Genomic DNA, 21063 nt, shown 5'->3' on the forward strand with positions numbered 1-21063 from the left:
TAACAAGAAAAAGTCATATAATCCTTTTTCCAACTGGTAAAACTAAGCCACAGCATAAGTTACCATATGTATTTTAAGGAGATACATTTTGATTTCCAGTGCAACTTCAAAAGAAATACTCTGTGCTATTGCTTACACCCCTGCCCTTCCAAGAAAAGGTAGGCTGGAAGAACAAACACTGCAGATGAGGAAATGCTGGCTGCCAGCGTACCATAAAGTTGCCATCTCACAAAGGACAGACAAGCCACTCTCACCCAAAGGTTACTTAAAGGAAACTTCCCACTCCTTGCAATAGCACCCACAGTTCTACAGAACAACACAGTGTAGCTTTGTAAAAACAGCATACAAGCCTACAATAATAAAGTGGGATGAAATATTCACTTTACAGTATCAATGCTTACCTGTATTCCCCCTCCCCCCCTTTATTTCCCACCCCACTGTTTATTTATCAGAGCAGAGAATCATCAGCTTTCAATTATGGCTGGTCAGTGGTGCAGTACTGTGGTCCCCCCTCCCTCTGAAGACAATCCCTCTTGCCTGGCTTGTGCTTGCAGCCTGGGTACTAGCATCTACCAACAACATCACTGGGGCTGGTTTACATCAGAGTCAGCTGAAGAAGTGACAATGAAACATCAGAAAAGCTTTTGTTTCTTTCAAACAAGCTGCCACCCTAAAGGAAACACATTTTTTGCATGGCCTGCAATTAACGGGGCACATGTCTGCTCCCAGAATGACAAAGCACTTGCCAATTTTAAGGGACAATTGCAAAGAGAATTGCTGCATTCTTGTTTTATTCACTGGAGTAACTTTAGCATCCTTCCACAAAGGTCACAAGTGGTCCTTTAAGTGTTTAATCCTTTTTATTTTCCTTTGTTTCCTAGTTTTGGGAAGTTGGTTTCTTTCAGAAGCATCCTTCACCTCTCACCCAATGGTGACTCAACAGCAGATTCCATGTTAGAGGCCAAGAAGTCACTCAAATGTTCAGGGAATCGGGAGGCAACTCAGTGGGGAAAGCTACAGAGAACAGAGAGAAAGCAAAGTCTTTCAGGAGAGGAAAGTACTTGGTATCTGCTTAAATGGAGAACATCACAAGGAAGGCTTCTACGGTCTACAAAGACATTTGAGGAAAAGGAAGCAAACAAAAAAAGAAAAATTAGTGCAACCACACACCTAACATCTATCACCACTGCGCCCGTTGAACCTCTGCAAGGATATCAAAACTTGCCCTGATGAAACAGCACCCATCCTTGCAGTCTTGAGCCTTTAAAGGTTTCCTTTAAAACTTCCTCAGAATCTCCAAGGTAGTCAACTAGATCTAGTTAACACATGCAATTACAGGAGGACTGTAGGAAAAGGGATGCACAAGTACTCAACTCTCTCTTCCTTTACTTCAGGAAACAGATAAAGTGCTGCAAAAACCCAAGAAAAAATTCCTTCAGTAGGAATGCTTACCAATGCCAAATATGAGTGTCATGTGTGCAAGAGAAAATCTCAGAATATTACTGCTCATCTCAGTAAATAAATTAACACAATAGCAATTCTACTCTCAATCCACATGTAATTTTAAGCTAAGCTTGCTATAATTTTTTTAAAATTAAACTATAATTGAAAAAGTTCTTTGTTTTCTTTTGTCTCCTTAAACTTCAAGACTCCCATCCTTGGCACAGCTATCTGAATTGAATCCAACTTGCCAGAGGTATCAATTTCATTGAAACAAATCTGCTTCAATCGTTTTCACTTGAAAGAATTAGACCATGCCTTTGCAAGACAGAATCACACTGGAGTCAGAGAAACAAAAACAAGCAGGCTAGATTGTCTGACTTTAGCTAGGAGATTGAAGCATCGTATCTTTTGAAGTTAATACGTCCTAGAGGCACAATGGATTTACTGTTCTACTTCCCCGTTCTAAGAAATTGCTTTCCTACTGACCCAAGATCAAAAACACACACAGTGAGAAGAGGAAAAAAGTGACCGTGCTAAAAGTGGTAAACGATAGCTAAAAGTGCTAAGGAGCATTCCCTTCCCTCTCTTGAATTTCCCATCTGTTCTCCTTCTCCCTCCCTCCCAGACACAGATCATCTCTTTTTTGGAAAATACTTCACTTTGTAGAATCCATACAGAAGCTAATCAAGCAGTACTTCTGAAATGTTTTCAGCTACGTTAAATCGTAAAGTGATTCCTGGGCTCAAGTCCAACTGGATATTTAACTGTGTAAAACCCAAGTGTGTGACCAAAGTTGCTACTTGTTTTTCTCTTTAATTACCTGTGACAGCTGGCTTTGAGAAAGACATGATGCAAGACAACAGGTAGATTTCACATAGTTGCTATTACAAAACCTATGTAAGAAACACCATGATAAAGAAAAGTTTGCAGCAACACCTTCCAGCTTAAAAGGAGGAGTCAGGTACAAAGTGCCTACAGTTAGGAAATTAGTAGTCAAGCAGTCTATCCCACTGCAACAAAAAAATCTACGTTCTCCCATATTCAATTAATCAATTCCTAGAAAAAAAGCATCCTGAAAAGATATTCAAGTCTTACAAGCAACCCATGAATGTAACATGCAGTTGTGACAGATCTCAATATCCTTTAGGGCTGCGATTGATACTAGGACCCAAGCTCAGGTCCTAGACCTGCCACTAATCAGTAGCATGGCTATCACATCCATCTAGTGCATTACGTATGTTAGAGCGTAAACAGCTCCACTTACAGTACCACAAATAGTGAAAACTGGCTACCCAGACTGGAGTCTCTTCTCACAGTGTTCAAAGTGTTAATTCCACCAAATCTCACCTACCATGAGACGAGCAGAGCAGTAGGATGAATGCTTTTTCTATGCCCTCACATTTCCTAGCGCCAGAGGGGAAGCACTTTCTCCATGCTTTGCCCTAAAGCTGACTTTTCACTTCTACTCCTAAACAAATTTCTGAAGGGTCAGCACACACCATTAGATTCCAGGAACACAGCCCCACGGCATGGCAAGGCGGGGAGGCACTTCAGCAGAGCCTCTCACCTGCTGTGACCCCCTGCTCAGAGCAGGGCAGCTGGACCAGAGTACTCAGGGATAGGTTGAGTACTCTGGGGGCACGTGTGCCAGTGTTCAATCACCCTCACATAAATAAGTCCTTCCTTATGTTTAATTTCCTGTATTTCACTCTGTACCCACTGCCTCTTGTCCTGTCATTGGGTATTACTGGGCAGAGCCTGGCTCCATCTTGTTTCCCATCTCCATTCCCCCCTACAAGGTATTTGTGCATATTGGTAAGATCTTCTCCAGACTGAGCAGTTCCAGCTCCTCCTTACATACCATGTTCCAGGACCATGATCATATTAGTGGCCCTACACTGGACATGCTCCACTCAGCCCATACCACTTGCTGAAGGGACACTCTTTCCCATCATCCCATCATTCCCATCATCCAAGTCAACAGGGATGGCTCCAGTGGTGATCCCAGGACACACCATTAGTGAATGCCTCTCTCTGTACTTCATGCTGCTATCACAACCATTTGAGCCTGGCAGTTCAGCCAGCTGCCACTCAACCTCACTGTCCATACTTCATCGGCTTGTCTATCAGGATGCCAGGGGAGACAAGAGTCGAAAGCCTTTCCAACTCTGAGGCAACATCCACTGCTGTCCCCTCAACCACTGCTACATGCATCTCACTGCAGAAAGCCATCAGGTTGGTCAGGCATGATTTCCCCTTCATAAACTGATGCTGATTATCCCAAACCACTTTCCTGTCCTCTGTATGTGTGGATATGGTTTGCAGCATTATTTGCTCCATCACAGGAACCAAGGTAAGCCACACTGGCTGTTCTTGCCTTTCTTAAGGACAGGACTGACTTCTGCTTCTGCCAGTCCCCAGGATCCTCACCCAATAACCATAAATTTTCAAAAGGGAACCAGAAGCAGCCTTGCAGTGACACCAGCCAGCTCCCTCAGCACTCATGGGTGTATCCCATCAGGCCCTATGGACTTGTATATGTCCAGATTAAATGTTCCCTAATCTGATTTTACAGATCCCAGGGCACACTTATTGCTGTCTAAGCTCCTGAATTTCGAGATGAGAGCACACAAAGACAAGTTACTTTCAGCAGCACTTCAAACCAACTTCTTCATAGCCATACTGGTAACTGCATTCACAGGCAACCTTGTCATTGTCATCTAGAGAAGAATTTGTAGGAAGCAGATTATCCCAAATACTCTTTGTGTTTATCTACTGGTTTATTTAACCCTTCTTATACATAAAACTTATGAGCTACTTCAATCCTTACTTAATACCAGCTATCTCTTACCACATATGAAGGAGATATATCATCAAAAATTTCTCACCAGAACCTCATGGATAAAGGAGATCCAATGGGAAGCATTTTAACGCTTTATACACATGCTTCAGCTTATGTTTTGTAGAACAGCTGCATCATTTTCATGTTGATTAAACTATGTAACCTAGAATATGATTTCTGTTTACATACTTATATTCACACACATATATTATTGATCTTGTCTTTTCCAGACGTAGGTTATATCTTACTTCTAAAGTCCCACAATCTAAGCTTTGCACCACATCTACACTCAGACAGGAAAAAAACTGCTGTTGAAGAAAAAGACCTTGCAGACTTCCTAAAAAAGAAAATAAGGCACTACAGACTGAACTCCAAATAAAACAAACTTAAGATAGAGTTGCATAAATAAAATAATATTAAATAATGAAATGTAAATTCTAAGAAATTTCAATATATGCTAGTATAATAAACCTACTTTGGTCATACACTTTGTTATTTCTGGTTAAAGAAAATAAACATTAGGACCTACCGAACTGTAATTCTCAGCAGGAACCTAACTTTTGTGCCACAGAGAGACTGAAGCTAGTAAAACTCACACAGGAACCACTATTGCAAACTCTGACTTTTTAGAGGCCCAACACAAACTTTCCTAATTCTGAACTCCTTTTCTTTCTAGGATTTTTAAGCTGGTAAAGCAATTATTATTAGTTTTTGTCAAAGAAATTGCAATGCATTCAAAAGCACACAAAAGAACATTTCACAAGTTTATACTTTCTATAAACTGCTCTTTGTGTTTCACAAAGAAGTACAGCTGCAGCAGTCAGAACACATTAAGTCTCACATCACTTTGTTCTAAGTGTCCAAAAACATTGGAGATGAAGGAAAGAGAAAGAAGGCTTACAGCTTTCCTCTTCCTTGCTCTTTCCTCCAACCTTCTTTCCCAGTTGAGTAGGTCCATTTTCCGAACTATAGGTGTGACCGGCACAGCATTGCAAGTCTCTGGGATACGACTAAATGCAATACATGGGTATTGCATTCTTTTAGATATATATAAATATATTGCACTCATATATATAAGAAATCTATTTAGTCACATGGCATCAGGAACCAAATGTCCTCGGTTCTGCAATCCATGGACCATTCCCTGCACCAGCATGCCACTAAAGCAAATAAAAGAGATTGATTGAAAATAAAAGAGCTGCCTGGCCAGTGAGCAAGACCCAGTGCAGTCAGGGATCAGGAGTGCAAACACTCTAGAACAGAAGTGGAGCACGAGTGTTGGGAGAAAAGGAGCATAAGCCATACTTAGGATGTTATTTATAGTGTAAGAGTAAGGAAATATCTTTAGTCAGGGCCATATTACAACTGAAGAGCTGAACCTGTCATTTTTAACTCAGACTTAACTAGATATTGAATCACTGTGGGTTTCTTATTTTCTTTCATGTTGGCCATATTCACAAAGGAATAGTCTGAGACTGCTGCATTTTTTTTTTCTTAGACAAATGAAATTTCAAGCTTGAATGAGGATCTAGAGTACTCTGCTGGAAAAGAGAAAATTTTCATGCTTTGTGAGCCAAAACATAATCATGCTGCAAGAGCAAAGTGCTAAAGCATAAACTGATCTGCCTTAAAGTTTCGTAATTATTTCGTGCTTGTGACAAGGTAATGAATCTGTTAGAACAGAAAGCAAGTTATCTGGTCATTTTTCTTACACAACACAACCATTACCTCAGAATTAAGGAAATCTGTGGGTGTGAAACATTAGGCAAAAAAATAGCTTGAGGGCCTAACAGATACTTAAAATTTGCATGAGCCTCCCATCAACTCCCTCACACTATGAGTTCCTTTATATTAAAAGTATTTCTGTCTTCAGAATAAATAAGTTAAGGAAACATTTCAGAGGCTGACTATACGCCTTTTAAGCTGTGTTGGCTACATGGAGCAGCTGTTTTAACATCTACCCGTGCCACAAATACAACTTTTCCCACCCACAGCAGAGGCTTTAGTGAGCAAATTCCACTGAGGTGTTGAAGACAGCTGCAGAAAGCAGCAAGAATGAGTTTTCAGTGGAAACAGGCTCTTTAACATGCTGTTTATCACTTATCTGCTCCCCCAGTACTATTCTTGTCTCTCGCAGGCTCGTTTTAAGCCGAATACATTACAAGGTACACTGTTCTGGCTTAAATCGGGAAAGTTTTACCCAGCAACCTGTCCTTCCCTCACCCCTCTTTTTTCCTCTCCCTGCTATCACTCTCTCCCACACACTTCCCTGCCATTTTGAGAGTCCCAAGCCCGGTGCACAGCTCTGCAGCAGCAGGCTTTCCTGCTGATGGGAACAGGGTGAGGAAAGACTAAAAAGTTGATGCTCACTGACAGGAAAACGCGAGTTTCCACACTTCTGCTGGATGAAGGCTCTGCCTGGTACAAGCTGCTCTGCAGACTGGTAGACCTGGTTTCACACTTTCCAGAACCATCTTTGCACTTCAGAAGCCTCATCAGAAAAATAACTTTACTGCTTTTCAGGAATGTAGTGTAGCTATGGGACCAAAAGATTGTACAAGCTCAAGTCCCCCCGGCCAGGAGAGGCAGGTAAGCGCTGAAACACGGGCAAGCAGCAGAGTTTGTGTTGCTGAGCATCGGTGTTCTGTCAGACATGCTGCACACATTTCCAGGCAAACCCCTGCCCTTCTAATGGCTCAGGGGATCATGGCCCTGTTCTTGACACTGCTATTGATCAGCCAGATGACACCAAGAAAGCCAGGTCACCTCTCTGTGCCCTTTACATAAAAAAAAGTGTAATATTTACTCTCCTCTGACCTGCTTGATGGGAACTGTGCATAACCAGAAAGTTGTACTCTCTGGTCAGTAGTGAGAGAGAAAAAAGGAAAGTAAGGAAGACACTTAGCAGCTTCTATTGTAGAAGATGGAAAGATTTCTTCTTCTATCAAACCTAAGCAGGAAATTCCAAAGTTCCAAGCTTGCTTTGCTCTGGGTTGGGTTTTTTGTTTGGTTTGTATTTTTTTTTTGGGGGGGTGGGGGAATTGGGGGTTGTTTTTTTGTTTTTGTTTTAAGATAAGAAATAAATTTATCCTTTTTACAATAGCTTCAAACAAACACCTCAACTATGGAGGCGTGTAGTACAAAAAAGTCCACCATACAGGCACAGCTCTCACCTTGGGGACAGTTGGGTCCATGCCCCCAACAAGCTTTAGAACCCTCTGTAACATCTTTCTGACTCTGGTTTGCCTCTTGCCCTAAGTATGGACAGTGCATATGCCAGCACCACAGCACACAGGCATGGGGAGGAAAGCACACCAGCCCATTGGGATCCCCAGCAGAAAAAAAAAACATTGGATCCTCCACTACTGCTATAGTTCCCATGCTGGCCTGGCATGCAGCATCTTTGAGCCAGCAGAGTGAAGAGGAAGGGTGGCAGTGCCAGCAGCAACTTACACAATGAACTTGATGCACGTGAGTCACTGAACACCTCAGCACAGTAATAAGATCAAGGTACTGTCAACCTCAGCTGTATTTGAGCTGGGGTCAGAAGGTTAAAGACACTACATGCTATTTAAAGTCTTTCAGCTCCTAACATTCATAAGCAAAATGTTCCAGGAGAAAGAAAAATTAAGCTGTCAGCTGTTTCCATGTAGCTCAGTGCAAAACCCAGACAACCACTGAGCTATAAAGAACACCAGAGCTTGGCCAAAATTTGTCTCATTGATGAGACAAGTATCAGAATCAATACTAGAGAGGGGGAAATGCAACTGGCTTAATAGAGTAAGGTTGTTTATGAGAAGATTCAATAACTCGCACTGAATTTAACTGACTCATCAGAAAAATGTTCTTGAAGGGATGAAATTGAGTGAGTGGTTTTGCTCCTTATTAGTGAGGCAATATAGACAGCTCACAGGTAGAGAAAGAAGCAGTCACTACTACAGCTTTCATTTAATCACATTTCTGAGAACGCCTACTTCACATGCAAAAGAGTGGTAAGATTATCCACTTTTTAACCTGAAGTTCCATCAGCTAAAAAGCTATTTAAGAAATAAGCCTGCAACAGAAAGACAGCATGCAAGCCTGTGATAGTCACTTGAATTTCTCTCTCCCTCTTACAGGTGCTGGAAAAGGCCTCCAAAGAAGCCCCTCACACATTCTCAAAGCATGTTCTTTTGTCCAAAAGGTGAGACTACACCTGGGGTACTCTGTGTCCAGTTCTGGGCTTCTCAGTACAAGGGACACAGACGTACTGGAGAGAGTCCAGTAAAGGGCCACGAAAGATGATGAAAGGACTGGAGTACCTCACATAAGGAAAGGCTGAGAGCGCTGGGACTGTTGAGCATGGAAATGAGAAGGCTCGGAGGGATCCTATCAATGTATATCTCCCTGATGGGAGAAGGTGGCACAGCCCAGCTCTCTTCAGTGGTGCCCAGTGACAGGGAAGAGGTGATAGGCACAAACTGAAACAGAAGAGATTCCCTCTGGACATCTGGAAGCACTTTTACTGTAAGGGTGACCAAGTGCTAGCACAGCTTGCCCAGGCAGGTCATGGAGTCTCTGTCCCTGGAGATACTAAAAAGCCACTTGGACCTGGTCCAGGGCAACCAGCCCTAGGTGGCACTGCTGGAGCATGGGAGGGTTGGACCAGATGACCTCCAGAGGTCCCTTCCAAGCCCAACTACTCTGATTCTGTGAGGGTGGCAGAAAATCATTTGGTTCTGTCTGAAAATGAAATTGATTGTGAAATACTCAACAATCAGGGGATGTGCATCTACAGCTACTTAGTTTTCATAACACAACCAAACTTCCTCCCAAATTGCCTCTGGTTTCAACATTTCCTCAGCCAGTAAGTGGCAATGCATCCTCAGACTGCAGCTAACTCTCAGCCTCTCCTGCCTCCATGCCTGTTCCCAGTAGCCAATACACGCACTACTACGGGCTATCTCTGTCTGCCTGTTGCACAGATGCAGTGATGACCAAAACAACACAACTGGAAATAAAACAAAATGAAAACACAGCATACAGACACACACCCCCACCACCACCACCTGCCAAATCCTCAAACAATCACAGGTGGTAACACTTAGGCCCAACTAGTTTGTTATTCATCCTAATTTACTTATTGTGATATCTCCCAACGGGAAAAACAACAGAAATCTGTACATTTGTATGGGGTGTTCTGATAGGAAAGAACAATCAGCTGCAGATATAAAGGAACTGAGAAGTCAGCAAATTTACAGCCTTTGCCTTACAGTATCTGCTGCAACGTTTCAGTTTATATCAAAGCTGCTGTCACATGGCCTTTTCAGGGAACTGCAAAACTTAGGGAGCAACAAACACACCATCAAATCCACCCACCAAGCAGAGGCAGATATCCCATGCAGAGGTATCTTTCCAGTGCTTAACGTAGATTATTTTTTTAGGCATCCTAAGCATTTAGGTTTTTCAATGACCTACTGACATGAAATCACCTGCTAATCTAACAGACTTGCTAGTTTAACTTCCCTCCTCCACCTTTGTGGAAGCCTTCTACTAGCCATCAACCAGTGCTTCTATGAAAAAATACCAAGACAACCCAGATTCTTCCCACTAAACTTCAAGCATTTCTTGCTTTACAAGTCAGGGGCTCAGCTGTCACAGGTAGCCCGAGTTGCTCTTTGGAGATACCTCTGCCTCTCTCTGTTGACTTCAGGAAGGAACCTCTGAAAGGAGTCAGGGCCTTATAGACAAGGCATACACAGTCCAAATCTCATGTAACTCTCTGATCATCAAGACAACTGTCTGTCTCACTCTTCCCCCACACTGGTTGTCTCCTAAAAATCTCTTCTTGCACAGTACTGCCCAATCTCAATGCAATTTCTATCTGTAATCTCAAGCCTGCAAAAGAGGGGTCTACCAACATCCCAGTTCCAAGATCTTTCTGTGTATTTCAAAGCACCTCATTAGCATTTTCCCATAGCTTTTATGAATGCAAGGCCATGGGCTACTCATGGGACACGTCTAAGATCTCACTTCTGATTTTCAATGCACAGATTCAGAGAGCTCTTCTCTAGATGTACGTCAGACGAGGGAGGCGAGTGTATTTGCTTTATATTGCAAGCCACTGAGGAAAGAGAACCTGGTTGGAGGAGCTAGGAATACAAGACAACGTGGAAACCACCAGCTGCTAAACACGTTCTGGCTTTGTACAGGAATAAGTTAACAGGAGAACTGAGCAACGATCTGCAAATATAAGGGGAATGGAAGAATGGAAGGAAAAGGATGTGCTCACATATTGGAAGGCACTAAGAAAACTGATGAGAAATGGGACTGAAGAGAAAAAGGCTACATCAGTACTGTATTTAACTCCTTTCTGATACAAAAAGTAAAAAAAAAAAAGTGGTAATACTTAGTGACCTGCTAATTGCTATGAGATAATGAAAGTCATACTAACACTAATCAATTACTGTGGGTATTCACAAAATTACTGTGTGTCACCTGAAATTGAAGCTGACACTGGTATATTGTGAGACAAATTCTCTAACGCTTTCTGAAACAGCATCCTAAGACTTGATTTCTTCTCACATCTCCCCATCTGCCTCAACCTCTTCAGGTCTTGTGTCTGTTTCAACAGAAGTTGCTGCCATGGAGCAAGTCCCAATCTGCACAAGAATCCCAGAACAAAGTTTAGGAGACCCTAAAAGGTGAAAAGACACAGAGCTGGAACTTACATTTCATAAGCAATCTTTCAATTTTGGGCTGAAATTACATGTAAAAAAAATTAGATCTTCCACACCATCAGTTTCCTCCAAAGTAACCAGGTATTCTGACCAAATGCCAAGCAGGGATGGAGACCTCACAATAGTCCCTAGTAGTAACGAGTAAAAAGGAATGAAACTTTCACCTAACTGTTGTGCATATTTCAGAAATACCTAACATTCCACTACAATGACAGTGGTATGGAGCACCTTCTCCCCTCAATGTCCAGGACCTTCCAAATGGAAAAATAAACCCACACGAAAACGATGAGTCAAATACCCTTGACCAGGCCTTTTTAACCCAGCCACTGGCAGCTCATCTCACAGATTTGTCACTCGCCAGCAGTTTGGTGACCTTGTGTGAGTGTACAAGGCATCCTCTCTGGGGCTGATACATTGAACTGAACCAACCATTCACTTGGCCAGTAGAGACTTTGCAAATAAACATTCTTGGGGGTGCCAAAACATACTGTTTATGTATGGCAGAGATGCACTGCCTCTTTATTCAAACTGCCATGGGTTCCATGATCTCCATCCAGTCTCCTGATGACTTCTACCCTGAATCATGGAGTGTGATAAGAAGCAAGCTTTGGCAAACATCCAAATGTCTGTTTCTAAACCATTAGCACTCAGAAACCATAATACAAACCTAATCATTGTACTCCCACACTTACAAATTTACACATCCATTTTCCACAAAAGGGGTTCTGCTTCCCCCAGCACAGCTCTAAAAAGCAAGAGAGTAAAATAAATTTCAGACAAATAATTGCTCTCCACTTCCTACCCACCCGTTCAGTCTCCAAACATCCTCTAACCCAGATTCCAAAACAAAGAAAAACAAATGCCTCATTATACAAACATGAGTTGTGTTTGAAAAACTACTTGCCTGCTCACCAAAAATGATGGGGAAAGCTTCCTTGGTGAAGAGTCATGTGTCATCATTTTCCACAGCTTTCAATGGAAAGTGAAAAAATAAATAATAATAAAAAAAAAAACAGCCCACAAGCTTTTAGCTTATGTTTTTGAGCCACTGCTGCACTCATCAGATTAGGTCTTCTAGGCAAGCACCTCTGCTGCCCAGGGAAAGGCATTGGCAGCAGAAGTGTACTCAAGCCTGGTGTTCCCTTCCAAGCTAATGGCAATAGGCTACAGACGACTGACATCTCTGAAAAGGGCTGATCCTACTTGCATCATATGTCTACCATAAACTGTAATGACCTGGAAGTGTCTTTCTCTCCTCACTGATAAAACAGGAAATCCAAATAAATAGCTGTGAGAGATCCAAAAATGAACCAAATTCTCACTCATTTCAAAAAGATTCTCGTCCCTTTCTTGCCCCCATGGTAAGAACGAGCAATCCCTGAACCCCTCCAAGCCCAACCTCCAAAACTTACTGCCCCAAAAGCACAACAGCACAGAAGGGGGGCTGCGGGATCTGCCCCATCCACCCAATTCTTCAGGAAAGACAATCCAATTACAAAGGGCTGTAAAAACTATCTGCCCAGAAGAACAACGCAGCAGTTTATTTTGGTTAAGTGTGTTCACAGACACTGGTATAAGCACAGAGTGTCTATTCAGCCCCTTGGCTGCGCTCGTAGCAGCGGAAGCACACAGGGCTTCTTGTCACAGCGCTGCAGTTTAAAGCAGCGCTCGCAGGGGGTCAGCGGCAGGTGCAAAGTCACGACTTCCAAAAAAACCCAACAACAAACCAACACCAAATCAAACCAACCCAGCGACAAACAGACTCTCTTCTCCCATCCAAGATGCAAATGTAAACTCTCGCATCTCACCTGCAAGCTTGTCTTTGCACAGGAGGACAGCTACAAGACCAACACAAGCAGCAGCGCTGCTCTTAAATGGGTTACAGGAGCCAGAAGCTCAGGATGTGCGAGGACTTTCACACGAGGCTACAACAACCACCCAGAAAGAAGGGCTTTCTTAAATGCCCTGAACTTATTTCCGAAAAATCGGGGTGGTTTTCATACAACACACACTCAAGCAATTTCAGTAGTTTCAGTTTCTTGCTAGACACAAAAGACATCAGGAACTCTCTCTCGTTATCAATGTATGAATAGAAGCAATCTTTCTCCTCCCTAATTTTGTATGAAAACATGAGAAGCCCTGCATCCACCACATTTTCCCCTCTGGTGACAGCCACGATTCCTTTTGGCTGAGTATTCTCTGAGGGAGCACAAAGTGCTTGCCATTCACTTTGGGTGAATGAAGCAACAAGAAACTGTATTTTCACTTTCATTTTTGCAAACCAAGTTAAAGCAGCACCACCGGAAACAAGAAATAAGCAACCTGGTTACATTCTCCTGGACATAAAGTCTCCTATGTGAGGACACTTGTAAAAAGTGATGCCCTTTGATGAGACTCTGGAAACCAATTACAGCAATAACTCCTCAAGTGAAACCACACAGAGACTGTGTTAATGACCGGTGGCGATATCCTTGAAAGAAAAGTAGCTGGGCCGCTGACTTGGTCTCAGCCTACACAGGATCTCTCTCCTAACACTCTCTGCCTTACCTCTTTGACATGGCCAAAATCCCTCCACAACAGTAGGAATTAATGACAAGTATCCTTTTCTCTCAAGTATTTCTATGGCTACAATCACTGTAGTATCGGAGAATATCATATTCTGCTACATATTTGTCTTCAAAATGTCCTTTGAGTGAAAGGGAATGAAATGCTGACAGAATTAACACACAACTTGTTGAGTATCCCATGAAGCCTGCCAGGGCAGGGAACTGAAGCCTCCCTTATCCCCCCAAGCCCAAGTGGAGCATCCCATTTCACCAGTGGACTTGACCCCTCACAGGCAAATATACCCCACTGTCGCATAACCTGAAAGTAAACCAAAACCAAATACGTTTTTGAAAAAGCTGTAGTAACATTCCCTCTCATCAGGAACCAAATTAATCATTTAAATCTCTTGTGAACAGACTTAGCAGTATCAAATTAAAATACACACAGCTGCATATATGCAATACCTGATTCCCAGACTGGAGTCTGATTCTGAAAGCAGACAATACATCTCCAAATAAATGCTGTCCAAATTTTCCAAATATATTTAGAATGCCATCACAACACATTCAAGGAGTCCTAAACATTTTTTTGCTATGGCTTCACTGTACACAGTGTTTTACAGCCAGCCAGGATAATGCAGTCCAGTGACTGTCTTTTTGAAAGGAAAAAGCTCAAGTCAGTCATAAAACGAGGTGCATTCTGGTTCTCCATAGAGTATTCCTTGACAGAATCATGCTTCAGGTAAAGCTTTGTTAATCTTACAACCAGAGAAGCTGTGAATGATGAGCAACTCATGCACCCTTTTAACAAAAGCCTCTTGGAAGAGGAAGCATATCTTTTGTATTCCAAGAATGCTCACTTTTAACTTGGAAGCTTACAACCTAAGTGGAAGCCCAAACATATTTTATCTAAAAGATAATATGTATTATCACTTTCACAATAGCAAAATGAGGAAGGACAGAAAAGTTAATGAAGAAAGATACAGCTACAAACATGTCATTTTGGTTCAGATCATCTCTTTTCAAGGTTTTTAGGAAGCAGCTTCTAAAATGACCTTTCAGTTCCTTACAATGTTAATGAATTTTGAAATGTAATAAATTCCAAGTGCAATGAAATGAAACAATCCACTGAAGAGCCAGGGAAAGAACAAAATGCTTTAAAGCACCTAAGAGCTCTTTGGAGAACACTACACATTCTTGCAAACAGTAAGAAAAAATCCTCCTGTCAATAAGGACATAACCAGGGCCTTGTTAAAAGCATATTCCATATTCATCTCAGAAACAGGTACTGTGTCACCATACAGTAAATCTCGTCCATAGACCTGTCTTTCCTTGAGTGCGCTGCTTCTACTCACACGCCTGAATGGCCTCTAAAATTGTAAAGGATTCATGACCCATGTGCTAACCAAAATGGGATGCAACAAGCCTTTTTGGCCATAAAAAGGCAGCAGTGGAGCATGCTAGGTGTTTTTATGGTTTAGAAAAGCTTGTCCTGAATAATTCTGTGATTTCCATAAGCTTAAACACAAATGCAGAATTATCAGAATAAAAAACCCAAATCAAGCCCCCACCAAAGAAGCCCAAAACACTTCCCTTCCCCTTCTACACTTTTAAAACAAAATTTGTATCAAAACCATATTGGTTTATTGTTTGCCTTAGTTTTTCTTTTTTTGTCCCTCTCAACATCTTAACAGGATAAAGCCAGACACTTCTGAAGAAAAAACACCAACACACAAAAACACAACCCAAACACAAAAACCACCCCCAAAACACCCTAGTGAAATAAAGCCAATTCGTAGTACCTCAACTTAAAAAATGTTTCACTTTGGGTTTCATTTTAAATATTTTGAAGACTTTTGTTACAACCTGCCCAAGTATTTCGGTTTCTTTCTGCTTCTGTTTGAGCAAACGACGCCTGCGTTCCCCGAAGCGCCCAAAATGAGAGTAACGGCTGTGGTGACAACTTTAACCCTGCCCAGCACATCCGGCCAAACTACCTGGGAGCCTCCTGTGGCACGAAGAGTGAAAGCAGCGAGAAAGTTACAGATTGTTCGAAGAACACAGCTGGCCACTTAAGTCTTTTTGTCTTGCATAGGAAGCCACAGCACAGGCAACTTCCACGCAGAACCAAAGCAGCAGTACTCGCTGGCAGGCTGCTGGGGAGTTCTACAGGGAAAATGCTTTAATTGAGATCAACAACAACAAGTCTGCACGGCAAATATCGAAGATCAAAGGATTTTACTTTTTCATTGGCTATCAGAGGGTTGCTACCAGCCGCTGGCAATACTCCTTCCTGCGTTTTGAAGCATGTATATATATATCACAAGCCAAAGCAGGGAAGAATAAAGCAATGCAAAAGCCACCGCAGTTGCAGGGGGGATGGAGTCCCCAGCACCTTCCCCAAAAGCCACAGGGCTGTCCAAGATTTACGAATTCTGTCTTACTCATCTAAGGGAAGCCTCTTCTCACTTCCTCCCGCTGCTGCAGTTGGGTTTTGATTAGCGAGCCAGGATTACCTTGGCAGAATCAACCAGCAAGACCTCATAGATGTTGCGCAAGTCCCAATACTCCAGTTTATTACTGGAAAGCCTGGCAGGTTGGGTTTTTGTGGGTTTTTTTAAGCTTTCTGGGTTTTTTTGGAGCTCATAGATGGTCCAAAACCAGTATGCACCCTCATACAGCAAATTCACGCCTGCTGCAACAGCTATGCCTTCTGGTACTTGTGCAGATTCTCTAGCAATAGCCTACTAATGTCCATGCTCCCAACTGATTACATGCTGAAAACATGGACTCTAGATCTATCCTGAGCATGGAACTTGAGCTGTAACCCTGTGAATCACAGCCAGAACAGACAGCAGAAACCATTAGCTTTCCACAGACCTTTCTGTCCTCCAAACTATTACAAGCTTTGAAGTGAGAGCAGGACAAACAACACAGCACAGCCTCGTATCTGCTGATCTACTCTCATTTGCTCCATATGACTCTGCTGAACAAGAGATAGAAGGCGATGCAAAAAGTGGAAATACTGAATATAGATACCTTCTTCCCTACAAGCTGACACAATGTTTTTCTAACAGATTCTCCCCAGTCAGCACGGCAATCAAATGAAAAAGGGGATGCATGTGGGCAGGACACTGGAGAAGCTAGTTCAACACACCAGAGAAGTCAGTCCAGGAGAAAAAAACCCAATTGACTAACAGTCTGAATATTCTAAAAATACACCCATCCCCACCACCACAAAGGGAAAGTTCATAGAACTAGCAAGTCTTCATACTTAATTCCCTTGAAAATAAGCTTATTCTTTCTCCTCCTCCACAGGGTATGATGCAGGCTTAAGAACAACATGAGAAATTCTCAACCCTAGCCCTTTCACTGCCCAGATTTTATTTTATGCACACTCCTGCCTGATGCAGGTGTGATGTCTATCCCAATCACTACTACTGAAGTTTTGTGTTGTTACTGAGGAGCATCCTTTTAAATTCTGAGGTGAAAAACATCCAAGCATTCCTTCTAAAGTAGCATAACTAAACGAGCAGCACACTGAAACTTGCAATGCAAACAAAAAGCCCAAAACCAGCCTCCCCACGTTGTAGAAGCCACAAAGTACTTTAACACAGAAATCAATTTTCTCTTCAGCCTAGTCCTTCTTGGAGATTTAAACACACTAAGGGTGGTGGCAAAATTTACATGTTGCAAACATGGTTTGCAAATGAACTGCCCCTTTCTGCTTGAGGATTTAAATTTTAATACCACAAATTGTGGGTTGGAAGGACTGGAAGGAAAGAGTTGCTTGTACACTGGGTCTGTGGCTTCAAGGGAAATAAAAAAGTTTATTTTTTTTTAATGTTGTGAGACCTGACTAGTCCAACCGTTGTATAAAAGACATAGCAAATAGGTAGGGCTTCGGTAGGTTGCTGGACTGGATATCCAATACCTGTTCCTCCAAACACTTGTGAGTCCCTTGGAAAACAAGCAGATTACCTGCTTACAAAAAAAAAAGTTCATAATTTGCAAACATTGTCACTCAGGTGGCAAAACCTACACTTAGTGCAAAAAAACCCCAACAACAATGTATTCAGCAAATGTCACCCACGTGGACACCCTTTGACACCCGAAGTAAAACTTTACACCACGGAAGTGCAAAACAACTTCAGAGTGCAGCATGCACCTGGGCATCCAAGTAGAACACCTTCCGCTTCCCCGCGGAGGCAGCAGCACAGCTTGCTTAGCGGGTATGAGGACCCCAGCCACAAGGACTCTGCTTCCCTCTCAGCCACTGGCCTGCTGCATGATGCCAGACAACTCCTCGTCTTCTCAACATCCCAGGTAACTCAGGCGCACAGAGGAAATTCCTGTACTAATTGATACAAGTGCAGAACTTTGTTAATGGACAGATATTAATAGATCTGTCTACTTTCCCCCAAGAGAAGCCAACACTTCAAAAAAAACCCCAAACCATTTTCAAAGAAGACAGCACTCCTTCCTCAGAGGCTCATCACACTCAGGCTCACACAATAAAGACTTTTCTGCGCTCATACAAAAACAATCACGACCCATTCACCAAGATGCAGTGGTTTCCAAGCCTTTCATCTGCAGGCCTCAGAAGATTTTCCAGCAGACACACAACTACTGGCTAGAGTGGTTAGGGTAGTCGATCCTAGCTTTATTCCCCAGATCCCTCAAGAGCAGTCAAAAGACCACAAAGTGAGGAGCTGTGTAACCCAGAGTTTCTCAGAGTCTATTCGCACACAAGCCAAGCAACGTTCATCCTTGATACATATTAAAATGAATTAAAAAAACTTGATGTAACTTTATTTTGAAAAACAGATCTGTGCTTGACCCAATTAAAGAGTCAATCAGTTGCCACAAAACCTGCTTCCACCTTGGTGGAAAGTTTGCCCCTTTCCTCTTCAATGGAGTCATATCTTCCTAATTGTACATTAAAGGAAGGGAAAAAAAAGTCGTTAAAGTCCAAGCCTGAGATGCAATATGCTCTCCTGTTCTCATTTGAATTTTCACTTATGTTTTTCTCTGTTATAGAAGAATCAGAGAATGACATGAACTGCTGTTTACCTGGTCCTATCCCCAGGACCCAACCCCAAAGCAGGGAAAAACTGAATTGGGTTGCTCAGGAGCATGCCCAGTTCAGTTCCGAGTACCTGCGAGGACATCCCAACCTCCCTGGGTAGCCTGTTCCAAAGTCTGATCACTCTCCCATTGAAACTTCTTTTCTAGTATCTCATTGTAACGTCCCGTGTTGCAATTTGCATCTGGTGTCTCCTGTCCTACTGCCCGGCACCTCCCAGAAGAGCCTGGCTGTGTCCTCTCCGTACCCCCTCCCCAGCTAGCAGAGGACACGGGATGGTTTTCCCTGACACAGAAGCAACACGCGCAGGCAGTTGCACTCCCAAGATGTTCATAGAACACACACACAGAGATACTGACTTCCAGCTGATTTTCCCGCAGTACAAGGACTGTGGTTTTGCTCCCAACCTGACACTGTAACAGATACAGATGGCCCTTCCGCAGCGCGTACCACCAAAGCCTTACCTGCACGGACAAGCCAGGGAAAGGAGCTACCGTGGCTGGACACCCACACCCCAAGTTACTCTGCAGTAACCCTACCGTGCCGAGGAGCCCTGAGGTCTCGTTCCCTGCTTGAACTAGCCCTCCCGCTCTGAGGTACGTACGCTCTGTGTTTCACACCTTCTCTGTTGAGCAGGGAAGCGACATGTAGCGGCGTGGAAACCGGGCACAAAGAAAAACCACGTGCAAAACTTGCGGCGCGGATGAGGATGAGGGCTGCGGGCCGCGGCGCGGGGGCACGGCTCGGCCGGGCCACCGCCTTCGGGGGCACGCTGGCCCTGGCGAAGCGCCGGAGCTCTGCCCCGGGAGCACACTCCGCTCCTGCCCCTCGTAACCCCGCTCCGCGCCCTCCGGGCAGCGCCGTCCTCCTGCGCGCACCTGAGCGGGGCGGGGAGGCGCTGGCGGGACGCTCCGCCCGCGCTCCCCCGGTGCGCGACCCGCGGGCGCTGCTCTGCCCTCCCATCCCCTCCGCTCGGCTGCCGCCTCGGAGCCCACCTGACGGCAAGAGGCAGCTGGCAGATCGCGCTCTGCGGCGATCCTCGGGCACACAAAGAGCCCTCTCCGGCCGCAGCCCCGTCTCCGGTTTGAGGAGGGGTCTCACGAGGACTCTACCTTTCGCCAAAATTAACTTCCGAGGGGGCGCGTCCCAACGCCCCGCTCCCGGAGCGCCGCTGGCCCTTCCCACCCCGCTGTCAGACAGACCTCGCCGCCCCGCGTCCCGACTGCCCACCCCTCCCGGGCAGACCCGGTCTCCCGGCGCCCCCGGCCCCTCTCTCTCCGCCCGGGAAGCTCAGCCGCCACCCCCAGCCCCGGGGCCGGAGGGAGGCCCCGGCCCAGCCGCCGCGGGGGGCGAGGAGGAGCCGCAACAAGTCCCGCCGCCGCCGCCGGCCGCCCCTTACCCAGATAGTGCCGCAGGTCCAGCAGAAAGTGCGGGGGCCCCCCGTTGAGCTGGTAGAAGAGGGAGCCCAGGCAGAAGAGCAGCAGGGCGGCCATGCAGAAGCCGTAGTCGCGCAGCGAAAGAAAGGGCAGCAGCGAGAGGGGCCGCCGCCTGTTCCAGCCCCCGCCCTGGCCCGGGCCCCCTCCCGCCGCCGCCGCCGCGGGGGGCCGGGACGCCGGGCAGTCCCCGCCGCCGTGCTGCTGCTTCTTCTTCATCCTTCCCTTCGCCGCCGCCGGGTCACGCAGCCCGCCGGAGAAAGCGCATCCTCCATCCGCCTGTTCGGCTCCGGCTGCCCGCGGCGGGGAAAGTTCCCGGGAGCTCAGGGGACCCGTCCCGTCCCCATCGCCAGCTGCCCTCGGCCCCACAGGCAAGCGAGAGTCTTGGGCGCTGCGGCGGCGGCCGCTGCGGAGCGCCGCTAAGGGGTGGGGAAGGAGGTGGTCACCATCCCGCTCCCTGGGGCTCCTCTCCTCCGCCGCCGCTCTCGCTCCCTCTCTCCGCTCGGCCTCTCGCTCCGGTGTCAAGTTACAGCCAGTGCTCCGCGGCCGACTTGTGCGCGCCGCCCGGCCCCGCCGCCCCTCTCCCGCCCGGGCCCCGCCGCCCGCCTTCCCCCCCCCCCCCCCGGGCCGCCCCCGGTCACCGCGACGTGCCCGTTGCCTCCGCGCGAGCGACCCCTGCGGGCGCCGCCGGGCGCCGCCGCCCCACCGGTCTGGCTGCGGCGGGGCCCGGCCCGCCCCGGCCGACGTAACCCACCTGCCCCGGCCCGCCCCGGGGGCTGCGCGGGGCCGGTAACCGCGGGGCGGGGGCTGTGATTGGGGCTTTTCGTTAATCGGCCCCGGCGAAGCTCTGCTTTTGGCCCAAACCCCGCCATGGCCCCCTGCCCACCTTCTTCCTGCTGCGGTAGGCCTGGGGACACCCCTTTGGGGCCTGAACCGGGGGTCTCGCCCTGCCGGCGGCTTGCCAGGAGCACAGTGCCCCCCACCTCCCACTGTG

The 21063-nt window shown here is 45.6% G+C and overlaps 1 protein-coding gene across 1 annotated transcript in view; it reads right to left on the reverse strand.

Annotated features, from left to right (window-relative positions):
• Positions 1 to 20303, reverse strand: part of UST (uronyl 2-sulfotransferase) — a gene marked incomplete at its 3' end in the record, with an annotated part of 159190 nt that extends 138887 nt beyond the window's left edge. Inside the window, exon 1 of the mRNA XM_084261925.1 lies at positions 20036 to 20303. Within this exon, the coding sequence (XP_084118051.1) occupies positions 20036 to 20288 (253 nt within the window). The 5' untranslated portion in view covers positions 20289 to 20303. The remainder of the gene's footprint in view (positions 1 to 20035) is intronic.
• Between the last annotated feature and the right edge of the window lie 760 nt (positions 20304 to 21063).

Source organism: Gallinula chloropus (assembly GCF_964237585.1).
Source record: "Gallinula chloropus genome assembly, chromosome: 3".
Classification (NCBI taxonomy): Eukaryota; Metazoa; Chordata; class Aves; order Gruiformes; family Rallidae; genus Gallinula; species Gallinula chloropus.